The sequence below is a fragment of the Anolis carolinensis genome, chromosome 3 (assembly GCF_035594765.1).
Source record: "Anolis carolinensis isolate JA03-04 chromosome 3, rAnoCar3.1.pri, whole genome shotgun sequence".
Classification (NCBI taxonomy): domain Eukaryota; kingdom Metazoa; phylum Chordata; class Lepidosauria; order Squamata; family Dactyloidae; genus Anolis; species Anolis carolinensis.
In genome coordinates, this window is record NC_085843.1 from 188,768,088 (window position 1) to 188,793,085 (window position 24,998).

A 24,998-nucleotide genomic window follows, 5' to 3' on the forward strand; every position below is an offset into this window, starting at 1 on the left:
GGCTGGTAGAGTGCATGTATCTTATTAAACCATGTTAGCTTTGACAATATCCAGCCTTTCTGTGTACTGCTTCAGTATTTTGGAGCCTCTGAAAAAAACACTGATATAGAGAATACTAAGAGACCCCACCTTTTGCTAGGTGGACACCAGCTGTCAGTTTGACACAGGTATTACCAATGATTTGTGACTGACGTACAACAACACATAAATCTGTTGACTGAAGGTGGCTGTGCATCTCAGGTCACTAGATTCAAAGTAAATCTGAAGCAATAAATTATCATCTCTCACAATAAACCCAGCAAAACATTTCAGAATAATACACCTCAGTAGCATCTTAATTTTTTAAAAAACATTTCTTTGGAAATCTGGAAATCTACAGAGTTTTATTTTTTTTTTCAGAATTATAGCTAGCTGAAGTTCATGTATGTGTATGGTGTTTTTCTGAAAACATTGCAGATGGCTGCCTCCTAGAAGATGCTAGTTAAATCTGGCTGCAAAATACATGCAAATAACTCAACACAGTCAAGGGTGTACCTACAAACACACACACTGCAAATGATCAGTGATAAGCCTAATAATGAGAAGTCATATGACGAGATAAGTGATGCCGCTCCTGAAAATATTCCTGACAGACAGGACAGGATAGTTTCTCTTCCCGCCTCCTTTTGCCATGGGACTCTGGAAAAACGCTCTCCTTTTTGTGATGGGAGCGCATGTGGAACACAAGGTCAGATGTCATGCGAAAGGAGAGGTTACATTTTGCACACCAGTTTTGGGCTGCTACACCAAAGGAAGTGAAAGTAGGAGGTAACAGAGTCAAGGAAGCAAATGAAGAGCTTGCATTTGGTGTGGATGTGGTCTGCATGTGGTCTTTTGTTTGCCTTGGCCATAGTCCTGCAGCGTAAGGGAAAGTGTTGCTCTGAACAAAACTGGTCTGCAGCAGCGGAGAGCTGTTCAAATCACCCAGAAAGCACTTGGAAGTCAGAAAGCTTTTGTATCTCATGAAGTCAATGGCACTGATGCATTCTGACAGCTTTCCTGAGCCTTTCCATGGATCATTCAGATGATAAGTGGCAGCCACTGCTCTTTGGTCCATTAGATTTTTCAGTGGTTTGCTAAAAGCACTCTTTGTTTCCCCAGAAGCTCTGGTTGGCCACACAAAGGAGAACGCACTGCCTGATGAACAAGAAACTTGGTGCTCTTTGCCAAAGTAAGTCTCTCCATTTCCTTGTTCCATCTTTTTGGTTTTCTCAATTATCAGCTTCATTCTCCTCACTTCAGTGAATGCACTCTCCTTCTGCTCCAGAACATCCTTCTTGAGAACTATTTGTTTCCCTGTACTGAACTTCCAGAACGGTCCCTCTAACGTGTACTGCACAGCACCTTTATCCCTGTTCTCACTATAAAGTTCTTCATATAGACAATTAGTTTTCTCCAACAACACAGTTTTTCTGTCATGTTTATTCTCTACTTTGTCACAGTTTATTCCCTTTTCCAAATGGGAATCATAAGTTGCCATTTTGAGCTCTAAGTCCCTAGCAAGATTCTGGAAATTGTTAGCTTGCTCCAATAACCCACTCTTCACCATTTTGAAGTCAGAAAGATTTCACCAGAGCTGCAGGATATTTTTTGAAAAACAGAATAAGTGTGCATGAGAGAGACGGTATTATTCACACTTGAAAATTTGCTTGCAGTTTGAGCAATTCCACTCTAGAAAGAAAGAAAAGAAATTATTAACAGAAAGTATTATTTATTCTTTTATAACCCACATTTGTCTCAATAATGGAGCTCAAGACAGAGAACAATATATTAGAAACAGCATAAGTCAAAAGGAAATTGCAAAGTCTGGGAACAGCCATCAAGAAGGCAACCCCTCGTTTCCACCTGAGAATATGGTAGGCCTGAGAATATGGTGGGGTAGAAAAACGAGCCTCTCTATACTATACGAGAGCCCTGATAGGTTCATAAGGGGAGATACAATCCTTTAAATAACCTGGACTCAAGCAGTGTACACTTATATAGGTTAAAACCAGCATATTCCCCGCAAAAGAGAATGGCAACTAGTGGAGCTGTTGCAACAGCCAAATTGAATGTTTACTCTTTTGTCCATCTGACATTTAGGAGCACTTTTTAAAGGCAACCCTATGAAGAGTGCAATTTAAACAGGATTTAACCAAGGTGCATACCACAGTGGCCAGACCACATCTCTCTGACAACAGAGAGATGTGATCCTTGCCTCAGATACATCTGTTCAAGGCTTAATGAGTCCCTCCAAGAGTTAGCATCCACGCTGGAGAGGACTGAAACCTACCATGAATCAGCCTGGACTGGAACAGGCTGTTTGATCCTGAGAATTGACCCTTTGATCCCAGTTCCCTTCTACTTGAGGGAGATTGACAGTTTGATCCTGAATTATTCCACCTGCAGATACCTGGTGTTGGATATAGAAAAAGAGGAAGAGGAGGAAGGGGAAGAAAAAGTGGAAGAGCAAGACTAGGGAAGCCTCCTACTCAATGTATTTGGTTAAACCTCCTCACCCCAAGCAGAGACTCTATGAATACAGCTTCAGTTCCAAACTCCAGACCATCCTCAGTCCAAATGGAAGATAGCATCCAAAGCCCAGGCAAAGACTCTTCGTCAATACACCCAGTACACAGAAGTCTCAGTTCACAACTCTGTCAACACCAGACCATCTTGATCCAGACGGAAGATAGTACCCATGAGACTTTGGGGGCATGGTCTACATTGGAGTTCTCCTCCACATCTCCTCTGATTCTCTGAGATACAAACCACAGAGAAAAGTCTGTTTTCTGGCTTCAAAACTGGCAGAAAAATTCCTTTAGGATTATCCACATGAGCAAAAAAATGATCTTACTATTCTGTGAAACTGGCTTGAAGTAGCAGTCATATAAAAGACAAGGCCTGAGGTCAGCCATCTCTAGAATCTCTGTAGAATTTGCTCCAACTTTTGAACTGTGTAAACTCCAGAAAAAACAGCTTTCCATCTGAACAATAAATCAGCTTAAAGAAGATCTCTTCCATTTAAAGTCAAGATTTTTTACTTCTGAAATTACTTTTGACTAAGGGCATATCTACACGGGCCAAATTAGTTGGATCAGGGATGAATATGCTCTGTGGTCCTTAATATTGCTTTTGTCTTGCATTAGAAAATGCTGTAGAGCTCATCGGCATTTTGGACCAGTGGAAACAGTTGTGCTGCTTTCTACTTGAGAAATATCTATGGCTGTTTACACCACCATGGTGCTTCATGTGCTCAAAAATTGTGGTATCTATTGCTGTTCCTGCTGCTGCTTCTTCATCTTCTTCTTCATTGTCTTTTTATTCTTCCTGATTTACAGTCTTTATAGTTCCGGGCATATCACTTTTCTACCATAAAAAAGTTAAACTGACTACCATCTCCCCCCTTGAGATTGCAAAATAAAACTTTTTTTCTGTTTCTGTAATTGGGAAAGGAAGATAAAATTGTGAGTTAAAAATACTTTGTCACCAATTGGATAATATTCTCAACAATTCCAAAGGAAAGATAAAGAGCAGAATGATATGCCCAGAACTATAAAGACTGTAAATCAGGAAGAATAAAAAGACGATGAAGAAGAAGAGAAAAAAGAAGAAAATGTTTACATTCAGAAGGAGGTAAGTGCAGCTCTGGTTTCAACAAGTGAAAAAATTATGACCTCTACTGGTGGAAAGAAATATTCTACCACTTTCTCTCAACTTGTAATGTCACCCCCACCCCAAAAAACAAAAAAACAAAAAAAACATGTGAATGATATTGAAGTAAATAAAATAATGCAAATGTTATAATTGTTATCACCATTAATTGCAATTGCAATTAAAATGCAACTGGAACTTAGAAAGGCATTAAAGATACAATAACAGAATCCATGCAGATCGTAGGAGTCACAAAACAGATAGACTTAGGAAAACAGCAGACACCAAAATGCAATGATAACAATAGAACTAGATGGAAAGAATCACGGGCATCTCCAATTTGAGACATCAAAATTTAAAAGTGTCAAAGCAGATGCGATTGAACCAAGGGAATCAATACAAATGTATCACCACACTGAGGAGAAACAAAAAATACTACAAGAAAACACAGGAAAAAAATTTCAAACCCTTAAGCTCTGTTCAAATAGCTAGACAAAGCTTATACCAAATGTATGGGAGCCTATTTAAATGACAAAAAATGTCAATACTGTTCTATTTAAATTATGGCCTGGTGAATGAGAACAATTCTAAGGATAACTAAGAATTTTGGCAGAATTTTAAAAAATAAAAAAATCAGTTCATTTCATACCCAGAATCTGACAAACAGAAAGAGTAGTCAGATACCTCTTCAACATCCTCCAATCTTCTAGCCTTCCAGTCACCTCCAACCCTAGTTGGAGACCATGGTGCCACTTCATGCATTAACAGCTCCTTCGTGAACCTGATAGTGAAAGCTCTCAAACTCAGGGTCAAGCAATCTGAATCTTCCATGCCAGATGGACCTTCAAATGGATCCACAGTCAAGCTCAGCTTCTCTAACCATTTCTTCTACATTTCCACCAGGCAGCCAATGAGTCCTAGTTTCAACCAACTTCAATTCTATCCACTGTGAAATAGAGCAAATAGCTCGACAGAGTTCTTGAGGCAGGTCTGGACTGGGTTTTCTGTCATCTCCAACCTAACTCCATCATTATGAATGTGACTCACTATTAGTCTTCCATTGATCACATTCCATCCCAATGAAGAAAGAGGGGGGAAGCTGGACGCCATATACAGTTTGTTCCACTGCTGCTCTGTCACTTTGCATTGTCAGCTATAAGACATACATGGGAGACTACCAACAACTCCTTTTGGAGAAAATATCACATTTCCTGGAGGATTGAAGGCTAGCTTCTATACTTTTAAGCTCACACTCAGTGAATTATCAGAGCTCATCATGATGTGTTGAGTCTCCTTTGTGGAGAAAAAGGGGATATAAACAGCAGGAGGAGGAGGAGGAAAAGGAGGAGGTGAGGAGGTAGTGGCAAAGCCTTGGCAGAGGTAATGCTTAACTCCATTTGGCCTCTCTCATCACTCAAGGGCTATGATGCAGGACTCCCATTTTGACAAGAAAGGCTTGTTAGTGCTGAGACAGGCAAGAAGCTGGAGCATACCCGAAAGATGCATACAGTGGCATGAACATTTGGCTTCTACACAGTCCAAGCTGCTCTCCTGATCTAGCTTCTCTTAGTCAGGAGGCACTTCCTCTAAGCCAGTGGTTCTCAACCTGTGGGCCCCCAGGTGTTTTGACTGACAACTCCCAGAAATCTCAGCCAGTTTACCAGCTGTTAGGGTTTCTGGGAGTTGAAGGCCAAAACATCTGGGGACCCACAGGTTGAGAACCACTGCTCTAAGCGATCTTATAGCCCAACTAGTAAAAGACAAGACACTTCCCCATTCACCACTTTGGTCCTGCAAAAATTTCACCTTACATGTCCATTTTATCTGTTGCTTCCAGCTGGACTTTGACACACTAACCTAGGCTAAGGGCAATACAGGACTCATCAATACTGACCACTTTAGGTTGATTTGGTTCCAGTTTGGGAGGTATCAGTTTCACTGTGCAGATGACTGACATGTCTGGAACAGGTTTGAGTCCAGGAGGGTGATTACACTAACCACAGAATGTGGCCTCAAGCTAGTTCCAGAATCCACGGTATCTGCATCTTAATAGCTGCCGAAAAATACAGTGTTGTTATTTTGGGTCAAGATGCAAATCAGCAGTGATTGCCCATCTGGGTGTAGGACTGATTCGCCCCAGGTGTTTTTCAACAGATGCCCCCCTCGCATTCTGAATTTTACAAAGCACTCCTATAATATGCTTTGCATTCTGCACAGCCAATGTCCCATGGTTTACATTTGAGGCTCTCTAACTTGGACCAGCTTTTCTTAATGTGCTTTATATCCTTGGGGAGGAGGGGGGGGGGCATGTATTTTGTAGTTGCCATTGTTTGAAGCTACATTAAAACTGGATTATATGGTCAATGTAGATGTGTCCATGGCCTGAAAAAAATAGGTTTGTGAGGCTAGGAAACAACAAGCAGAAAGGTTACATGTCCCATCTCTCACCTATTACTTGTGTCTTGAAATGCCTCTCTATCTGCCTTATGTTTTGTTTTGAACACTCTGAAAGGTCCAACCACACTGCTTCTGTCCCATCATCAAGTATCATATGTCAATTCAATAAACCTATAGAAAAGAAACATGTAAGTAACTTGGATGCTTCTATACTCATTCCATTGTGCAAACTGAAAATTGAGTCATATTCTACGAGTTTTGTTAGATCTGATTGTACCCAAGATTAACTCCTTTTTTCTTGTAAGATTATAGTCCTCTCTAACAATCTTAACTGTTTAAAATGGGGAAAATACAGCATTTTGCTATACATGCTACGGCATCAAATTTATTTCCCCCATATACTAAGAAGAGAGCATTTTTAACAGATTTGTATATTGCTTGGAAAAACACCTGGATCTACATTTGCTAAAATATCAAGTAATATTTATGGAAAGCATCCGAACACATCAAGACCTTCTCAAATGCATTTTTCAAGTACAGGCAGTCCCCCAGTTATTAACAAGATAGATTCTGTAGGTTTGTTCTTAAGTTCAATTTGTTTGTAAGGTGGAACAAGGGATATTTTTCAGTGTAACTCCAGCCATATATACAGTGGGGGGGGGGGTATTTAGTCAGATATCAATTGTACAAGTTCTCCCACTTAAAAAGATGAGAGAGGCCTGTAATTGACATCATAAGTAGACCTCAACTATGAAAGACAACATGAGAAAACACATCCAGAAAATCACATTGTCTGACTTTTCACATATTTATTTGCAAATTATGGTGGAAAATAAGTATTTGGTCACCTACAAACAAGCAAGATTTCTGGGTCTCACAGACCTGTAACTTCTTCTTTAAGAGGCTCCTCTGTCCTCCATTCATTACTTATAGTAATGGCACCTATTTGAACTTGTTATCAGTATAAAAGGCACCTGTCCACAACCTCAAGCAGTCCCACTCCAAACTCCACTATGGTGAAGACCAAAGAGCTGTCCAAGGACACCAGAAACAAAATTGTAGCCCTGCACCAAACTGGGAAGACTGAATCTGCAATAGGCAAGCAGCTTGGTGTGAAGAAATCAACTGTGGGAGCAATAATTAGAAAATGGAAGAGATACAAGACCACTGATAATCTCCCTCGATCTGGGGCTCCACATAAGATCTCACCCCGTGGGGTCAAAATGATCACAAGAATGGTGAGCAAAAATCTCAGAACCAGACGGGGGTTAATCCCTGAATACAACCCTCAATGACATACAACGATGCACAATAACAATAAACTGATTCTGTTCTATTCTGCATAAATAGGAGTATAGTGTCTAGATCCAGGGAAGTCATTCTACCCCTCTTTTCTGCCTTGGTCAAACCACACCTGGAATCATACTGTGTCCAATTCTGGTCACCGCAATTGAAGGAAGATGTTGACAAGCTGGAATGTACCCAGAGGAGGGTGACTAAAATGGCCAAGGGTCTGGAGAACAAGCCCTATGAGGAGCGGCTTAAAGAACTGGGCATGATTAGCCTGCAGAAGAGAAGGCTGAGAGGAGACATGATAGCCATGTACAAATGTGAAGGGAAGTCATAGGGAGGAGGGAGCAAGCTTGCTTTCTGCTGCCCCGGGAGACTAGGACGTGGAACAACGGCTTCAAACTACAGGAAAGGAGATTTCACCTGAACATGAGGAAGGACTTCCTATTGTGAGAGCTGTTCAGCAGTGGAACTGTCTGCCTGTGGTGGAGTCTCCTTCTCTGGAGGCTTTTAAGCAGAGGCTGGATGGCCATCTGTCGGGGGTGCTTTGAATGGATTTTCCTGCTTCCTGTCAGGGGGTTGGACTGGATGGCCCGTGAGGTCTCTTCCAACTCTATGATTCTATTCCATTCTATAAGTAGAAAGCTACATTGCCTTCACAGATGCGAGATGGCTCCTTGCGTCTCCTTGGCTCCCAGATTGCTTTTTGCCATCACACTTTTTCCGACTAAGAGGAAACGAGGATCAAGGGGTTTTCTTGGCCAGTTTTTTTTTCAGGGGGGTCTCCCTACACCTTCCCTTGAGGCTGAGAGAGTGTGACTTACCCCAAGGTCTTTTTAAGTGGTCTCCTGGGCTAAGCAGGGGTTTGAACCCCAGGGTCTTGGGGCGCATCTATGGCCCCTTCTATACAGCTGTATAAAATCCACAGTGTGGACTCAGATAACCCAGTTCAAAGCAGATACTGTGGATTATCCGCCTTGATATTCTGGGTGATATGGCCGTGTGGAAGGGCCCTATATTGACCATTTAATGCGATTTCCTGCTTCTTGGCAGGGGGTTGGACTAGATGGCCCATGAGGTCTCTTCCAACTCTACTATTCTATGATTCTATGAATGCCGTAAAAACCAGTATTGAAGAAAGCGATTACATAGGAATTCCTGGAACCACGTTGCATAAACAAACCCCAGATAGGGTTTTCGTTGCCTCGCTGCCTCCGTCTAACACTAGCTTCCAACTGCATTAAATGGTCAGTATAGATGGGGCTCAACCCACTCACGACATGGCGGTGAAAGAAGTACAGTCCGCGCGCAAATAAAGTCTCCGCCGCCAGCCGTAATCGCTCCCTTCGGTCGGGTCAAGCTCTTACCTCAGATTCCGTGGGTTTTACATCCGAATTGGCATGAGCACCGGAACCCGCCGGTCGCTTTTGGGCTTCTTTCTTTCCCTGAGGACTTTCCAAGAAGTTGTCTCCGAGCTTCCTGCTGCTGAGGCGATGATTCCACCTGAGGCGGCGGCGGCGCGCGCTTTCTGCCGAGGGAGGGGCGGGGGCGTGGCTTTGGAAACGAAGAGCGCGAGGAGAGGAGCGCGCGCCCTCCCGCCGTCCCTGCTACTACCTGAGGGATGGACAGCGCGCTCCGGCGGGAGGGGTGGGGGCGTGGCTTTAGGGGCGAAGAGCGCGAGGGGCGTACGTGGAGCTCGCGCTGCTTCCTGAGGGACGCACCGCCACTCCGAGCCCTGAAAGGAAGGGGAGGGGGATTTCGCTGAGCTCTTTCCCCCCCGCTAACCTCTGGTCCAGGCTTTATAGCAGAAAGATTCCTTCCCAGGACAGGAGAGTTCACTTGTCTTGACATCCTCCTCAAGCCAAAGGTGGCCCCGGCTCTTTAAAACTTGGCATCGGTAGGAGGGTCTCCTGAAAGAAGAAGCGCGAGACCTTGGATATGAAGGCGGGGAGAGGCCGCAAAGGCCATCCAGCCCAACCCCCTTTAAAGTAGGAAGAGGCCACCAAAGCATCTCCGCAGATTATTTATTGATGGTGTCAGAAACGAACTGAGAACACAGCTATAATGTATAGTAAGTAAATAAGTAAGTAAAGGTTTCCCCTGACGTTAAGTCCAGTCCAGACCGACTCTGGGAGTTGGTGCTCATCTCCATTTCTAAGCCGAAGAGCCAGCGTTGTCCATAGACACCTCCAAGGTCATGTGGCTGGCATGACTGCATGGAGCACCGTTACCTTCCCGCCGGAGCGGTACCTATTGATCTACTCACATTGGCATGTTTTTGAACTGCTAGGTTGGCAGGAGCTGGGGCTAACAGCGGCCACTCACGCCGTTCCCGGGGCTTGAACCTGGGACCTTTTGGTCCGCAAGTTCAGCAGCTCAGCGCTTTAACGCACTGTGCCACCAGGGGCCCCAAGTAAATAAGTAAACATTTATTACAGTCAATGACCAGCTCAGTATTGTTGTGGTAATCTCTGAGCGGTTAGACTCAATTTAACCCTCTCAGGGGGAGATTCCACCAAAAATCAGCAGAGTAGCAAAAGCAAAGCTTTCAAATGCAGCAGTTACTTACACCGGGTAAGCAAAGAGAAGCCTTTGACCATTTAGGATTGCCTTGGACTGCAGAGTCTCAATAAAAGTTCAAAAAGTATTTATTCAAGTAAAAAGAACTCCATTGTAGATAGAAAGGCTTGGGAGCTGTCTAGTCTACTCGAGACTGGTTTCTAAGGAAAAATAAGAAAGGAAAAATAACAAACATCTAAATAGTTACATCTTGCCAGGAGAGATGCCAGGACGTGTTGTTAGCTAAAAGAACAAAGGGAGAAGAGACTGAACCAAAATGATTCCAACCTCATGGTCCAGTTTATTGGGGCCATAAAAGACATTCTGACCAATGGAAAGTTAGTGTCCCTGGAGAGTCACATTTCTGCTAACTTCAAAGTAAAGGATGTGACGTAAACAGGATAGAGTGAAACACAGTAAAGCCTGTCTAGGCATGCTTTGGAAACAGGGAAAGGATTCCCTCAATCTAACTCTATCATCTATCTAACTACATCTAGACTTGAGTAGTCCAGGATGATTCCCAACAAGTATATCGCTTCTCGGCCTTTTGGCTAAGAGCAAGTGTAGTATCTATAATGTATAGAAAAATCACAAAGTTAAAAACTTAGCATTGTACTAAATTTCCTTTGACCAGAAGCTGGCCACTTGGGGTCAGGCATGTAGTGGGGTGGGGGGTGGGGCTCGAGGGGTTTCAGCTCCCCCCCCCCCCCGAAATTCTCAGGGTGGTCCGTGAGAAGGCCTTACATTTATTTATGACTTTACTGGTACTGTTATGTTTATTCATATTATGATCTGACCACCATGCTCAATATATCCCATATGCATGGGGGGTTGGGGATAACGATACAAAAGGTTTGCTAGAGCAGATCCTCTCTCACTCAGACTCAGCCCCCCCCCCCCCCGGAATCAAAATCCTGGCTACCAGCCTGCTTGGGGTGCCTTTAGTGTCGCTGTGAGAAGATCCTCCATTGTGCATGTGGCAGGACTCAGGCTGCATTGTAGTAGGTGGTCTGTGGTTTGCTCTTCTCCACATTCGTGGACTCCACTTTGTGGCCCCATTTCTTAAGCTTAGCTCTGCATCTCGTGGTGCAGGGGCAATCTGCCAGGTTGCCCAAGTTTTCTGTGCGCCCAGGGGTGAGTTTCTAATCCAGTATCAGCCATGAATTGAGATTCCGAGTTTTAATCTGCCACTTTTGGACTCTCGCTTGCTGAGGTGTACCTGTGAGTATCTCTGTTGATCTTAGAAAGCTATTTCTTGATTTAAGGCAGTGATTCCATGGTGGGCGCTTTAGCGACCCAGGGGGGTGGTGATGGCACCTATTAAGACATGGGGGTGGGGCCAGAGGAGGGGTGGGGCCTCTTCCCAAGTGCTTGAGACAGGGCTGATCACCTGAGGTGCCTGCTAGGACACAGGGGGCAGAGCTAGAGGAGTGGGCATGGTTTCTTCCCAAGAGCCCAAGACAAGGCTGAGAATCTATACCTCTCCTGAGGCGCTTGTTGAGACACAGAGGGCAGAGCTAGGGAAGGGGGCGGGGCCTCCCAAGAGCACGAGATAGGGCTGAGCCTCTGTATACCTCCCCTGAACACGGGGGGCAGAGGGGTAGAGGTTCAGCCCCATCAGGCACTTGTGAAAAGTCCCTGCCCCCTCCTCTAGCCCCGCCCCCTGTGTCATGGTAGGTGCCGCAGGACAGGGATAGAAGCTCAACCCTGCCTCAGAGCTCATAACTTCACCCATCCCAGTCCTGGCCACCCATTTGTGGCCCCGCCCACCTCCCCCTCCCAGCCCTACATCTTGGACTAGGGGAGAGGCTCAGTCCCACCCTCTTGAGCAGGAGCCACGCCCACCCCTCTAAGCCACGCCCCCCTTTCCAGGGGGCGCTAATATATTTTGTGGAAAGGGGGTGGTAAGCCAAATAAGTTTGAGAACCACTGATTTAAGGCGTTGACATGCTGGCTGATATCAGAACAGAGGGTGGGCTGGAGACAGGCATGTAGCCAGGGAGGGGGGGCTTGAGGGGCTTCAACCGCCCCGCCCCCCCCCCCCCCCCGAAATTCTCAGGGTGGTCCGCGAGAAGGCCTTACATTTATTATTTAAACTGTTATGTTTATTCATATCATGATCTGATCACCATGCTCAATATATCCTATATGCATGGGGATATTGGGATACAAAAGGTTTGCTAGGGTAGATCCTCTCCCACCCAGACCAATGCCCCCCCCCCCGAACCAAAATCCCAGCCCCTCCTGAATCAAAATCCTGGCTACGGGTCTGGCTGGAGATGTCACTGCCTTGGTCCTTTCATTACTGGCTGTTACTACCTGATGAATGTCAGGTAGTGCAATACCAGCCAAATAGTACAATTTCTCCAGTGGTGTAGGGCATAGACATCCTGTGATAATGCAGAATGTCTCATTAAGAGCCACATCCACTGTTTTAATGTGGTGGGATATCTTCCACACTGGGCATGCGTACTCAGCAGCAAAGTGCAAGGGCAGACGCCTTCACTGTGTCTGGTTGTGATTCCCAGGTTGTGCCAGCTAGCTTTCATGTGATATTATTTCTAGCACCCACCTTTTGCTTAATAGTCAAGCAGTGGTTCTTGTAAGTCAGAGCATGGTCCAGAATAACTCCCAGGTATTTTGGTGTGCTGCAATGCTCCAGTGGGATTCCTTCTCAGGTAATTCTCAGAGCTCAAGATGCTTGTCTGTTCTATTTCTATTTGCTGTTAACAAAATTGAAAGCCAAATCTTAAGAAACTGACACAAGAAAAGGTTGAAAGGCAACAGAATAATAACTAGCTAAGCTGGGTTCACCTATCTTGCAAGGTAACCGAGTAGGTTACATAAAGTCGCCTCCAATATTGAATTTTCCTCTAATATTGTCCTTTGTCAAAACAAATATAAAGGATAAGTAGCTCTACACATCAAAGAGTTTATGTGACTGCCTCACCTGAAGTTTGTAGCTTTCTTCAATCACAGATGATATTACAGTAAAGTCTCACTTATCCAACACTCGCTTATCCAACGTTCTGGATTATCCAACGCATTTTTGTAGTCAATGTTTTCAATGCATCGTGATATTTTGGTGCTAAATTTGTAAATACAGTAATTACTACATAGCATTACTGCGTATTGAACTACCTTTTCTGCAAAATTTGTTGTCTAACTTGATGTTTTGGTGCTTAATTTGTAAAATCATAACCTAATTTGATGTTTAATAGGCTTTTTGTTAATCCTTCCTTATTATCCAACATATTCGCTTATCCAACATTCTGCCGGCCTGTTTATGCTGGATAAGTGAGACTCTACTGTATTAGAATAGAATCAGACTGTCCTAACATGGACTAAATTACTATACATAGTGCCTAGTGCTTATCACATTTGAGAAGCTACAAATTTTAGTTTAGAACTGTGTATATAGAGTTTCAAAGATGTTTTTGCTTTTAAACTAAAATACATCTGTCTTCAGGTACAGCTTACATTTTGGTTTTCTCCCTTTTAGATAAAGCACAAGAGAAAAAGAATGTGCTGAGATCTGTGTTAACATGTCAACAACCTAGCTCAATTCTCATTCCTACATCGACAGAATAGAATCACCTTACATTGCCAGTAAAGAGTGTATGTATAACTGAAACATTGTCCTTTGTTTTTTTTCCTTTTGATGACATTGAAGATTTAACTGGGAGAAGTAAATTAATCTTGAAGCGCATGAGGTGTAATTACCATCAGCTCAACACAATGTGAATTTATTCATTTGTGATAACCAATCAATAAACTATTCCTCTTGGCTCATAAAAGAAGATGGTCAGTTAGCATACTTGATGAGGCAAATGGAAACTCTTTGATCAAAGACAAGGCTGGGCCGTCATCTTTTTCTACTGGCTTGGGGACTCCCATGCAGTCCATGCAACAATAGAGGGTTTGGCCAGATCAAGGGTGCTGTGGTTTTAGCTTTGAATATGTTTTTAATCAGTTTTGATGGATTTTAACTGTATTTAAAAACATTTATATTCAATTATGTTTGTATGTTCATGGATTTTAAATTCTATTGAAATGTTTTTAATGTAAGCTGCTTTGTGAAGAGAAAAAACGGGGTATAAATAAATACCACCACCACCATCATAATTTTCTGGCACATGTGGCATTCCAGCCTCTCCCCCTTACATGAATAGTTCTCCTATTCTAGAAAGTGAGCCATGACATCTGAAAAACATAGATGCCTAATATGGCCAATGAGAACAGACTACCGTCTCTGTCATTTGGAATCTCCAGCTAGTCTATTACAATAGCTATCATGATACCCAAGCAAACAGTTAGAGGGAGGAAAATTACTTCTCCTTTGTGGGTTGATTGTGTGTATTTATTCCTTAGGGAACTGAAACACAACAGGTTATCTTAATCTCCTATTTGTGCTGCATCATTTATTATAATTTGGATTGATAATTCCTACAGTGGATTAACTACTGTTGCCTGCTGTTTTCTGGCGAGAGGCTCAGCTGCTCTATGGTCTATGAGCAGGATCTATGGTTGAACAGGCATGTCAGTCATGTGTAGATTGCTGCTTACACACACTAGAAAAACCCATCTACATGTGTATAATGCAAAGACCACCTGAACCTTCTTCATTGACACAGTTAAATACAGTTCTCTGTACAAGTTGGGCAAGATTTTTTTGAATGTAAAAAAAAGTTTCCCAATTGTCATTGTTGTGTGCCATTACATCATTTCTGGCATATGGCATAAGATTGGTGAAGGCAGGACAATAGGTCAATATAGATGGCTTCATTGGACAAGAAACCGACTAACATATTGGTGTTTTCCTTTCAGACAGATCCCTTTCCCAATAGCTCTAGCATAGGTTTTATACGTATCACATTTTTCTTTTAAAATAGTCTGTTTGATTTCCAAATCTATCTTAAACATTGTCATGAAATTCACATGACATAAGTTTTAAAATAAATTAAGTTTGCAAGAGGTGCTTAATGCTTGGTTGGCCTTAATTGATTAACAAAAGCATTTGCTGAAGATAATTTATGGCTCTTCATAGCAAATGATTTGTGGCGCAGCTGGAACATAAAATATAACCATCAAATGTCTTGTCAGAATCAAATAGGCCCAGAATTGGGACTTGCTACATTGTTTCTGAAAGATGTCGTTCCATATAAATGCCTTTAATGTCTGATAGAACATTCTTATGAGCACGATGACAAATGCAATAACCAGATTTATTTGATTAATGTCCAAATAAACTGAATATTGCTTGTTCTGAAAAACCAAACGTCAACCTACTAATGGTTTTGAAGGAGAGACATTTTCTACAATAAATCAGAAATTGAATTCCCTGCCAAAAAATGAATGAACAGACAAGCAAACTTTGATGTAAGGGGTTGAAGAATAAACAAGACAAGGGTTTTTGCTTTGAAAAATTCACTGATCATGCAAAACAGCTGTGGCTAAACAGGTATTTTCTTCATTAGTGGAAACAAAGAACTTGGCTGCTTGTTTTCATTAGGTGTATTTCGGTGATGCAAGATGGAGCCTGAATATAAAAGGGCATACTTACATATATGTCTATCTGTCCATCCATCCAGTGAAATGACCCTAATTTTTATTCTTCATGAGTCTAATTGGCTCAGGATTTTATAGCACACTTGTAATAGAACCAAGGGAAGCATCCAGTATATCATCTGATCGTTTTTATGGGGTCAGATTCAGTTATTGAGACCTGATGATGTGGATAATATGCTTGAAATAGTTTAGTCTACCATATGTAAGTTTGACCCTTGCCCGATGGTATTTATTTATTGTGTCAGAAGCGAACCGAGTATACAGTCCCAGGGATCGTAAATCTCTTACTGTGTTTTGGGAGGTACCTGCTACCTTGATGCACCCTCTCCTGGACACGGAAGGATATTGGAACTATCTCACTATTGTAAATATATTGTTTTAGAATAAGGTACCTGAGTGACTGGACATTTTCAGGTGTCTTGGAAAAAACATTATCTGGACCCATTTCAGTCTAATTTCATTCTAGGGCATGACACTGAATGGCCTTAATTTCTCTGATTGTCAACCTACTCCAGGAGAAAAATGAGGGTACATCTAGACTGTATAATTAATGCAGTTTGATACCACTTTAACTGTTATGGCTCAGTGCTATGCAACCATGGGAGCTGCAGCTTTACAACATCTGCCAAAGGGTGCTGGCATTTCACCAAACTACAACTACCAGAATTCCATAGCATTGGACCATGGCAGTTAAAGTGATGTCAAACTGCATTACTTATACAGTGTAGATGCAAACACCAGTTCCCCCATTTCTGAAAAGAAATCACTTTCCCCCTTTTTTGAGTTGAAAGATGAGTTCCGTCATTGATTCTCCTTCGATCGGCTGCTGCAATTCAACACATTTCTCACAATGGGATAGGGACAAAATACGTTGTTCTGTTGGATCCATTCGGCATGAGGGAAGCTTTGTGGGGGGGCTGTGGGAGCTTTTTTGCAGTTCCTGGGGTGTTTGTGGAGACTTTCCAGAGTGGAACTGTATTTCTTTAATCCACAATCTGATCCAGATTATGCGGCTGTGTAAAAGCAGTCCTTGCTAGTCACAGTAGTCCACGCACTGATAATGTCCCAAATAGATTACTGTCTATAATGAACTCTTGAAGAATACTTAAGAGATGCTGCTAGTGCAAAATGCAGCCAGTTGACTGCTGACTGGAACATGATATAGACAGGACATAATGCCAGTCTTAAAAGTATAGCACTGTCTGCAAAATATTTTCAGTCCGAATTCAAGCTGCTTGTAATAACATTGTAATTCTCTAAACAGCTTGGAACTGCAATCCCTGTGTACCTTATTAAGGATTAAAATCTTCTGAAAGTTCCTCCTCCATCTTTCACTAGTGACATCAATATACTGTGTTGAGATGTGGGAGGCCCCTTCCACACAGCTGTATAAAATTCACATTGAACTGGATTATATAGCAGTGTGGATTCAGATAACCTAATTCAAAGCAGATATTATCTACCTTGATATTCTAGGTTATATGACTGTGTAGAAGGGACTTCTCGGCTGTGGCACCCCAACTGTGGAAGGTTCTCCCCTTGAATGCCCGACCAGTGTCAATGCTCTTCACTTAAAAGCCTTGGCTGCTCACTAGGCTTGCTCAAATAATTCGTTTTCCCCGTTTACCGTTATTGATTCGTTATTTTCGTTTGTTTTGAAGCAATATCGAACCTTGGTTGTCCACACGCCTGGATATCGCGGTTTCGAACCGCGATTGGCCGTTTTCCGTTATGGCGCCTTTTTTTTCGTTTTTAAAAAATGCTTTGGCAAATCATCCAAACTTGTTTAAGTCCACTGGGGCAATCTAGCGTGTTGTTTGCACCTTGTAGCCAATCAGAGAGCACGTTTAACCAGGGGGAGGGGCTGGTAGGACGTCCTGAGCGTGCACACGCCTCGTGGCTCAGTCGCACTGGGAATTTTGGAGAGGGTGGAAGGGAGATTTTGGTGCAGGCACTGGCAGGCAGGAAAGATTGCTGCGTCACAGCATGGCTGTGTGAAGACCGGGAGAAAAGGTGGGGTGGCTGGCTGAGTTTGGGTGGTGTGTGTTAGTTGGGTCTTTCTTTTTCTTTTGTTTTTGCAAAGGGCTGTCCTGTGGGTGTTTTTTTCCTGGCGCAGCAATTTTTCTGCTGCGCCATTTTTCCTCTTGCGGGCGGGGTGGGCTTTCTCCTTTCTTTTTTCCACGCAAAAGTGTTTTTGGAAACAAGGGATCCGAGCCAGGGACGCTTCCTGATAATCCTAAGCCAAGTTTGGGAAAGAGTTGCATATCCCATACTTCCCTGTACAAAATACAACTCCTTTTGGGGAAAGAAGAGGGGGTGCCTTTGTCCCTTCACTGCTCTCAAACACAAGCGGGGCTGCTTGTGTCTCAGCCGGGGACGCTTCCTGATAATCCTAAGCCAAGTTTGGGAAAGAGTTGCATATCCCATACTTCCCTGTACAAAATACAACTCCTTTTGGGGAAAGAAGAGGGGGTGCCTTTGTCCCTTCACTGCTCTCAAACACAAGCGGGGCTGCTTGTGTCTCAGCCAGGGACGCTTTCTGATAATCCTAAGCCAAGTTTGGGAAAGAGTTGCATATCCCATACTTCCCTGTACAAAATACAACTCCTTTTGGGGAAAGAAGGGGGTGCCTTTGTCCCTTCACCGCTCTCAAACACAAGCGGGGCTGCTTGTGTCTCAGCCGGGGACGCTTCCTGATAATCCTAAGCCAAGTTTGGGAAAGAGTTGCATATCCCATACTTCCCTGTACAAAATACAACTCCTTTTGGGGAAAGAAGGGGGGGGGGTGCCTTTGTCCCTTCACCGCTCTCAAACACAAGCGGGGCTACTTGTGTCTCAGCCGGGGACGCTTCCTGATAATCCTAAGCCAAGTTTGGGAAAGAGTTGCATATCCCATACTTCCCTGTACAAAATACAACTCCTTTTGGGGAAAGAAAGGGGGGGTGCCTTTGTCCCTTCACCGCTCTCAAACACAAGCGGGGCTGCTTGTGTCTCAGCCGGGGACTACACCAATTTAACAAAGTTTCAGCCACAAAAACAAAGTTTCTGAAGTAGAGCAATGACTTTCACAGTAAAGACAACCCAATTTAACAGGAAATAAGACTTTCAAACCAGGAACAAATTTCTGCAATTATTAAAAAATGGTTTATTATAAAAGCTATGAAAATTTGCCAAAAATCAGAGGATAAGGGAAACGTTCCACATTTTGGTGAGCTATCAGTGTTAAATGTGTTCTACCACTGTACCAAGTTTGAAGAAGATCACTCAAAAAATGATGGCGGGAGAGCCCCCTAAGTCCCCCCCCTTCGGGCTGTTTTTGGGCCACCGCGTATGCGCGTCCGCCATTAACGAATTAATTTCGAAAATAACGAATTTTCGTTAATTTCGAAAAATTTTGGGGGCCAAATTCGTTATTAGCAACAAAAACGAAAAAATGCCCCCTCTAGTTTTGAAACGAGTTTAGAATCAAATTTTTCATGGATCGATCAAGCCTACTGCTCACCAAAGTCTTTGGGCCTCATTAATTCAACCCAAATCTGCCTTTAACTCACTATATTGTTTAATATGTATTTAGCTTATTTACATCATCTTGCTGTTTTTAGTCTGCTAACCTGTCTTAATGCTATTGTAAGCTGTCTTGAGATCTCTTGATACAGAGTGGGGAGTACATACTTTATTTTAATAAACAATAAAATAATTATGTGGTTTTATTTTGCACAATGGAGGATGAACAAATGAGGTCAGACAGCACTCTTGTAAATTGACCAGCTGGGTCTCCCCATTCATGCAGTCCCCCAACCCCTCTTTTTATTAGATGTGACTAGACTCACCCACCCATAACAAGGATTGCTAAGATTGCATGGCACATAAAACAACCACCCGGGCAGCCTAATGAAGACGGCAAACTTCTGCATGAAAGGCTTTTGACTTGTTCTAATAGCAATGTCATTTCTTTCCAGAAAGATATACAGATGTGATCTGACCATACAGGATTGTGCTGGTTGAGATGTTGCTTGACCAGCAGTCAATCCTAATCAGTCTTGATAGATGTCCAATGAAAAAGATAGCTAATGAGTGCTATGCTTTCTAAAATAGCCCTGTGTACCTGACTTAACATACTGCATTTTAATAGTTTTTTTTCCTGTGAAAGAAATAATTAACAAAAATATTTCCAAACCCTTGAATTCTGAAAAACTAGAATATACACTTTTTCAAGCCTTCTGATATACAGTTTCCCTTTATACCAATTAGCTGTAAAAAAGCTTATATTAGTTTCAGGAATTTATATAGAATTACATATTTATTTGTATATATTTTTGAATAATTTATATTCTATTTTCTTTATTGGGAGAAAGCTTAAAGTGGCTCATGAGACAAAAATCAATAATATCACATAACAACATTCTGAACATATTACAATGCAAATTTTAAGGGAGCAAAAAAAACCCCTTCTACTTCTACAGCATCATCAAATAACACTAAATTGTGACAGTTAGTTGAAGGCATTCAACTAATAGCCATAAAGTTTTGGCTTTATGTCTATTTTATAAAGGTATTACTGGTATTTTGGAAACTATTTAAGGAGAGCAATCTATGAGGCATAGGAGACAATAATGGAAACATTATTGAAGACAGACAGGTGCTAATGGCATTGACAGGAACACTTGGAGCAAGTATTTAGATCTAGGGTCTTCAGTATAAAGCCTGTGAGCCCTAATGTGCCTGTAGTTACTTCTATCAACACCTGCTAGGCCCCCTACCTATCTTGCCTAATTTTAAAAAATACACTTACCTTTAAATGAAAGGCTAGCGTGCTACAAAGTGAACATGGACATAACTCAGTTAACAAAGCCTTTGGAAAAAACCGCTTTTTTTCCTGCTGACCCCTCCTTTTCTCCTCATCTTCTGTCTAGTTTCTCAGCAGCATTAGCATTAGGAAGATAGTGATGGAGAACTGGAGGAATACAGAGTCTCGGTGCACCAATCACAAACTGTAAATGAATGTACTTTTGAACTAATGGGATTGTGGAGCCTAATTTGCACCAACCACAAACGGTAAATGAATGTACTTTCGAAGCAATGAGACTGCAGTTCATAATTTGCACCAATCACAGCACATGTCCACTCTTTGTAATGACTGTAAATTCCCTATATAATATCCATGTATGTAACTGGAAAGCATGCTGGATGTCAACAAAACACATTTAATATAAGTTGAGTTTCTTCCTATCAGCATTTTTCACCATCCAGTGTTCACCGCTATGCATAGAAATTGGCAATACCATGGTGTACACCAGTGATGACGAACCTTTTAGAGACAGGGTGCCCAAACCAAGGAGAAGGGACTGGGCTCTTGGGGTGGTGAGTGGTGGGGGGCAGCCCAGGATAGAGAGCAGTGGGGCAAGCGGGGATGGGCAAGCAGGCAAGCAAGTGGGGAGCAGGCGGGTAAAGGAGCAGGGGCCAGCGAGGGAGCAGAGGCAAGCAAGCAAACAAAATGGACAAAAGAGCGAGCGGGGGCAAAATGGCAAGTGTGGGCAGGCTATGGTGTGCATGCCAGGAGAGATGAAATTATTTCCTTTTTCCCACTTTCCACAGTCTTCGCAGCCTTATTTATTTATTTATTTACTTCATTGGTATACAATTTTTGTTCCCCCAACCAAGGTCTCAAAGCGGTTTCCAACATAATTATGGCAAAATGAAATGCCTTACATACAAAAACCTAACACAATAATAGTAATATATAATCGATTAAATCATAAAACAACAACATCATTTAATATTAAACCATAGAATTTAAAACATACTGTATCAATATAACATTAAAATCACATAATCCAGCAATCATGGTCCAGGCCGTTCCGAATGTCGTATCTATTGCACATAATCCTTGATCATTCATTGTATTGCCCCATGGTGGACCAACAGCAGCAGATCCCCAAAAGTCAATCTCCCACCTTATGTGCTCTTATTTCTTTTATTAATAACCCATAGATATGCCCTGATTCGTACCAGTGCACATGCTGACTGAATCTACAGCAGCAAATCTCTTGCATAGCAAACCCAACCTCCCCCTTGATAAAATGTATCCCTTCCTCCAGTGTGTCTTTTTGTATCCCTATTTACAACCTACTCATATTATGCATTTATTCCCTACCTCATTCTTTCCAATATGTTCTATCTACTTATGTTATAATTTTTGCCTGATCAAGCCACAGGGGTCATCACCCCTCATTGACCTCCCGGAGAAATTTCCTGAACCTTTGAGATGGGCTAATCTGGGGACAAAGAGACCATCAAAGATTCATCAATCATAAATACCTCCGCTGATCCTTACATGCTCACAAGCGCATAAGTTGGACACCAATTAGAAAAGGGATAATATTTAACCTCATCAACTGAATGTAACTAGTATGATTTGCTTTATCTGTTACCTCCCTTCCCTACCTCTTTTATGAAATATGTTTTATATTTTGAGAAGCTATTACAAAAGGACAAGCAGCACTGACTTTTCCATCTCTGTGCCCAGCCTCGAACTGTCGAACTGTGCCCCAGGCAGAGAGCGCAGCCTGGACACGAACTACCTGGCCATTGTCCACAGACAACAAACATTGAATCCCATCTGAGACTGCCTCAGTTGCAAGCCAGCTATCAGCAGGCAAATATCAAAACAAAGGCGCTGATTGCCCAAGATACCCCAATAGATATTTTTGGACTTTTCCTTTATTCCGCCATGCCTGAGAGTGGAACTGGAGATCACCACCTTTTGTCTTTTGTGCAGGAGGCTGTACAAGATTTACCATCAAGTCAAGCCTACAATTTTGAATTCACCATTGTTAGTTTTGTCCAAGCCGTCCCCAATGTTTTTTGAAGTCCGTTATGAAGAGTAAGAAGATGTGTCATCTTGTTGTTTTTATGTGGTGGTTTTGTTATTTTATAACCTGGGTTACTACTGTTACCACATTCTGCTGTTTTGTGTCGTTCCCCAACAGTACCCTATAGTGTGAAGCTGAAAGTTATGAGAGAAACGACTTTGCATTTCCAAAATCTGTATTATGTAAACATCTGTTTGTTTTTATTCAAGTTATGTTGAGTTTTTAAGATAAAATTAAAGAGCGTTTGAAAACAGGGAACAGGCATGGGTCTTGTCTAGCATTCTTAAAGGAAGCAAGAAATTATGTGCTCTATTTTTTCTTGCCCTTTCCAAGGGTAAGGCTACCTTGAAGAAGTCTTTCTTTGACATGAGCAAGAAAGGAACATTTGGCATTAAGAAAGCTGTCAGCAGTGATCAGTGTCTTTAATGTAAAGCAATACTGAAAGAGACATTCAAAATAGAATGGATTGCAATAAGAAGTACTTCCAGGGCAATAGTAGTATGGAATCATAAAGTTGGAAGGAACTTCAATAGCCATCTAGTCTAAATCTTTTTTGGCCTTTGAATCAAACTTTTGACTCATGTTTAGTCTGTGGCCTACTAAGGCCCCATCTACACTGCCATATAAAATCCAGATTATCTGATTTGAACTGGATTATATGGCAGTGTGGATTAATATAATCCAGTTTAAAGCAGATAATCTGGATTTTATATAGCAGTATAGAGGAGCTTAAGAGCCCTTCAATACAGCCCTATATCCCAGAATATCAAGGCAGAAAGTCCCACATTATCTGAGTATGGACTCAGATAATCCACTTCAAAGCAGATATTGTGGGATTTTCTGCCTTGATATTCTGGGATATAGGGCTGTGTGGAAGGGCCCTAAGACTTCAAGACTCTCCAAGATGTGGACCATTTTCAAGTCAAGTGTCACCCATCCTTTACTGATATTTCATTTTTCCTAATTAAATGTAATACTTTGCATTTACTGCATTTGACTATCATTTTCATAGAATCATAAGAGTTGGAAGGGACCACAAAAGCCATCCAGTTCAACCCTGTCATACAATTAAAGCACTCCAGCCTTTGTTTAAAAAGTTCCAGAGAAAGCGACTCCACCACATTCCAAGACAACATATACCACTGTCAAACAACCCTTACAATCAGGAAGTTTTTCCTAATATTTAGGCAGAATCTCTTTTTCTGCAGTTTGACTCCATTGCTGCATATCTTAGTCTGAAGACCAGCAGAAAACAAGCTTGCTCTCTCCTCAATTTACCATTTTTTCAAATACTTAAACATGATATCTGTACCAGATCATTTTTCAGACACTGAACAACATGCCTAGAAACTGGATTAAGCCTGGCAGTGGCCAATAAAGTGATAGACCAACCATATATGAAGGAAAACAAATTATCTCTCTTTCCTGCTCATTCTCTCTTCTCCTTTACTTTTCTTGATCATTCTCATTTTCTCACTGTACATGCACCTTCTTTCTACACAAAGCTACATATGAGTAAGGATATAGAGACATACAGTTGCTATGAAGACGGCAAAATTAAGTAAGCCCTATCACTTCCCCTCACACATATACATACAGATAAAAAAGATGGTGTAGAGATGGGTGACTTCTTTCCCTGACTCATCACCATATGAGTAGTGTATGTGACTATCCATTACATAGTAATCATGTGTGAGAGTGTAAACATTTTTTAATTTTTTATTATTTCATCAATTTAATCAGTATATATCCTACCTTCCTCCTGAATGAGACTTAGTGGGACTTGGTGTGCATGCAATATATAGGTATGCATATAAAATCAATGCATATAGTTGTGAGCTGCTTAAACATAATAATAATAATAATAATAATAATAATAATAATAATAATAATAATAGACATTGACAAAATCACGATTTGCCAACTGCAAAAGGCCACCCTACTGGGATCTGCACGCATCATCCGAAAATACATCACACAGTCCTAGACACTTGGGAAGTGTTCGACTTGTGATTTTGTGATATGAAATCCAGCATATCTATCTTTTTTGCTGTGTCATAATAATAATAATAATAATAATAATAATAATAATAATAATAATAATAATAATATAAAATCAAATTGAAATTGGACAACTGTGGCAAAAGAGAACAACAATGGTACCAATAGTGGTTGGTGCTCTTGGTGGCATTCCAAGAAATCTCAGAAAGCACTGGAAAAGTCTTAATTTGGGCAGAACATCAGTCCACATGCTGCAGAAGGCAGCACTTCTTGGAACTGTGCACATTCTGCGAAAATACCTCTAATATCCTAGGCCCTTGGGAAGAGCCCGATATTCAGAGACGAATCTCAGACACTTGGACCTAATATGCATGTGTACTGTGGTGTACAAATAAATCTATATAAAAACATAGAGTTGGAAGAGACCACAAGGGTCACGCAATCCAGCCCACTGCCATGCAGAAAAACACAAAGTACTCCTGGCAAAGTTTGCAGTGGATGTGAACTGTCTTTCTGCCCTTCACTATTAATTAGCATTTGTTCCTCTCTGTTTATTGAATGATGTTTGGAACTGCCAGGTTAATGTAACTTCTAAGTGTCTTGTATTTCAGAGCAGTACATTGGGAGTGTTTTGATCAT

The 24,998-nt window shown here is 41.9% G+C and overlaps 1 protein-coding gene and 2 non-coding genes across 6 annotated transcripts; 2 read left to right on the forward strand and 1 right to left on the reverse strand.

Moving 5' to 3' along the window:
* Positions 1–364: 364 nt before the first annotated feature.
* On the reverse strand, positions 365–9,010 carry znf488 (zinc finger protein 488). 3 transcript variants are annotated; one of them, XM_062975966.1, is made up of 3 exons: positions 8,727–9,010; positions 6,121–6,240; positions 365–1,710 (listed from the first exon to the last, which is right to left on the reverse strand). In XM_062975966.1, exon 3 carries the CDS (start codon positions 1,586–1,588, stop codon positions 572–574), a length of 1,017 nt encoding a protein of 338 aa, XP_062832036.1. In that variant the 5' UTR covers positions 1,589–1,710; positions 6,121–6,240; positions 8,727–9,010; the 3' UTR covers positions 365–571. The 3 variants fall into 3 exon arrangements, with proteins under 3 accessions (XP_062832036.1, XP_008115940.2, XP_062832037.1); XM_008117733.3 differs by lacking the exon at positions 6,121–6,240; XM_062975967.1 differs by lacking the exons at positions 6,121–6,240; positions 8,727–9,010 and adding an exon at positions 2,312–2,499.
* Positions 9,011–9,019: 9 nt separating this feature from the next.
* LOC100565131 (uncharacterized) lies at positions 9,020–22,616 on the forward strand. Of its 2 annotated transcripts, none has more exons than XR_010004541.1 (3): positions 9,020–9,430; positions 13,421–13,536; positions 20,400–22,002. It is a non-coding gene; the product is annotated as an uncharacterized LOC100565131 (transcript). The 2 variants fall into 2 exon arrangements; XR_507118.3 differs by lacking the exon at positions 20,400–22,002 and adding an exon at positions 22,013–22,616 and having other exon boundaries at positions 9,021–9,430.
* LOC134298128 (U2 spliceosomal RNA) lies at positions 10,450–10,632 on the forward strand. The gene has a single exon (XR_010005085.1). It is a non-coding gene; the product is annotated as a U2 spliceosomal RNA (small nuclear RNA).
* Positions 22,617–24,998: the final 2,382 nt, after the last annotated feature.

What these genes read in the sequence shown, in the direction of transcription:
- znf488 (XM_008117733.3), bottom strand. Translation starts at nt 1,588, where the DNA reads ATGGTGAAGAGTGGGTTATTGGAGCAAGCTAACAATTTCCAGAATCTT.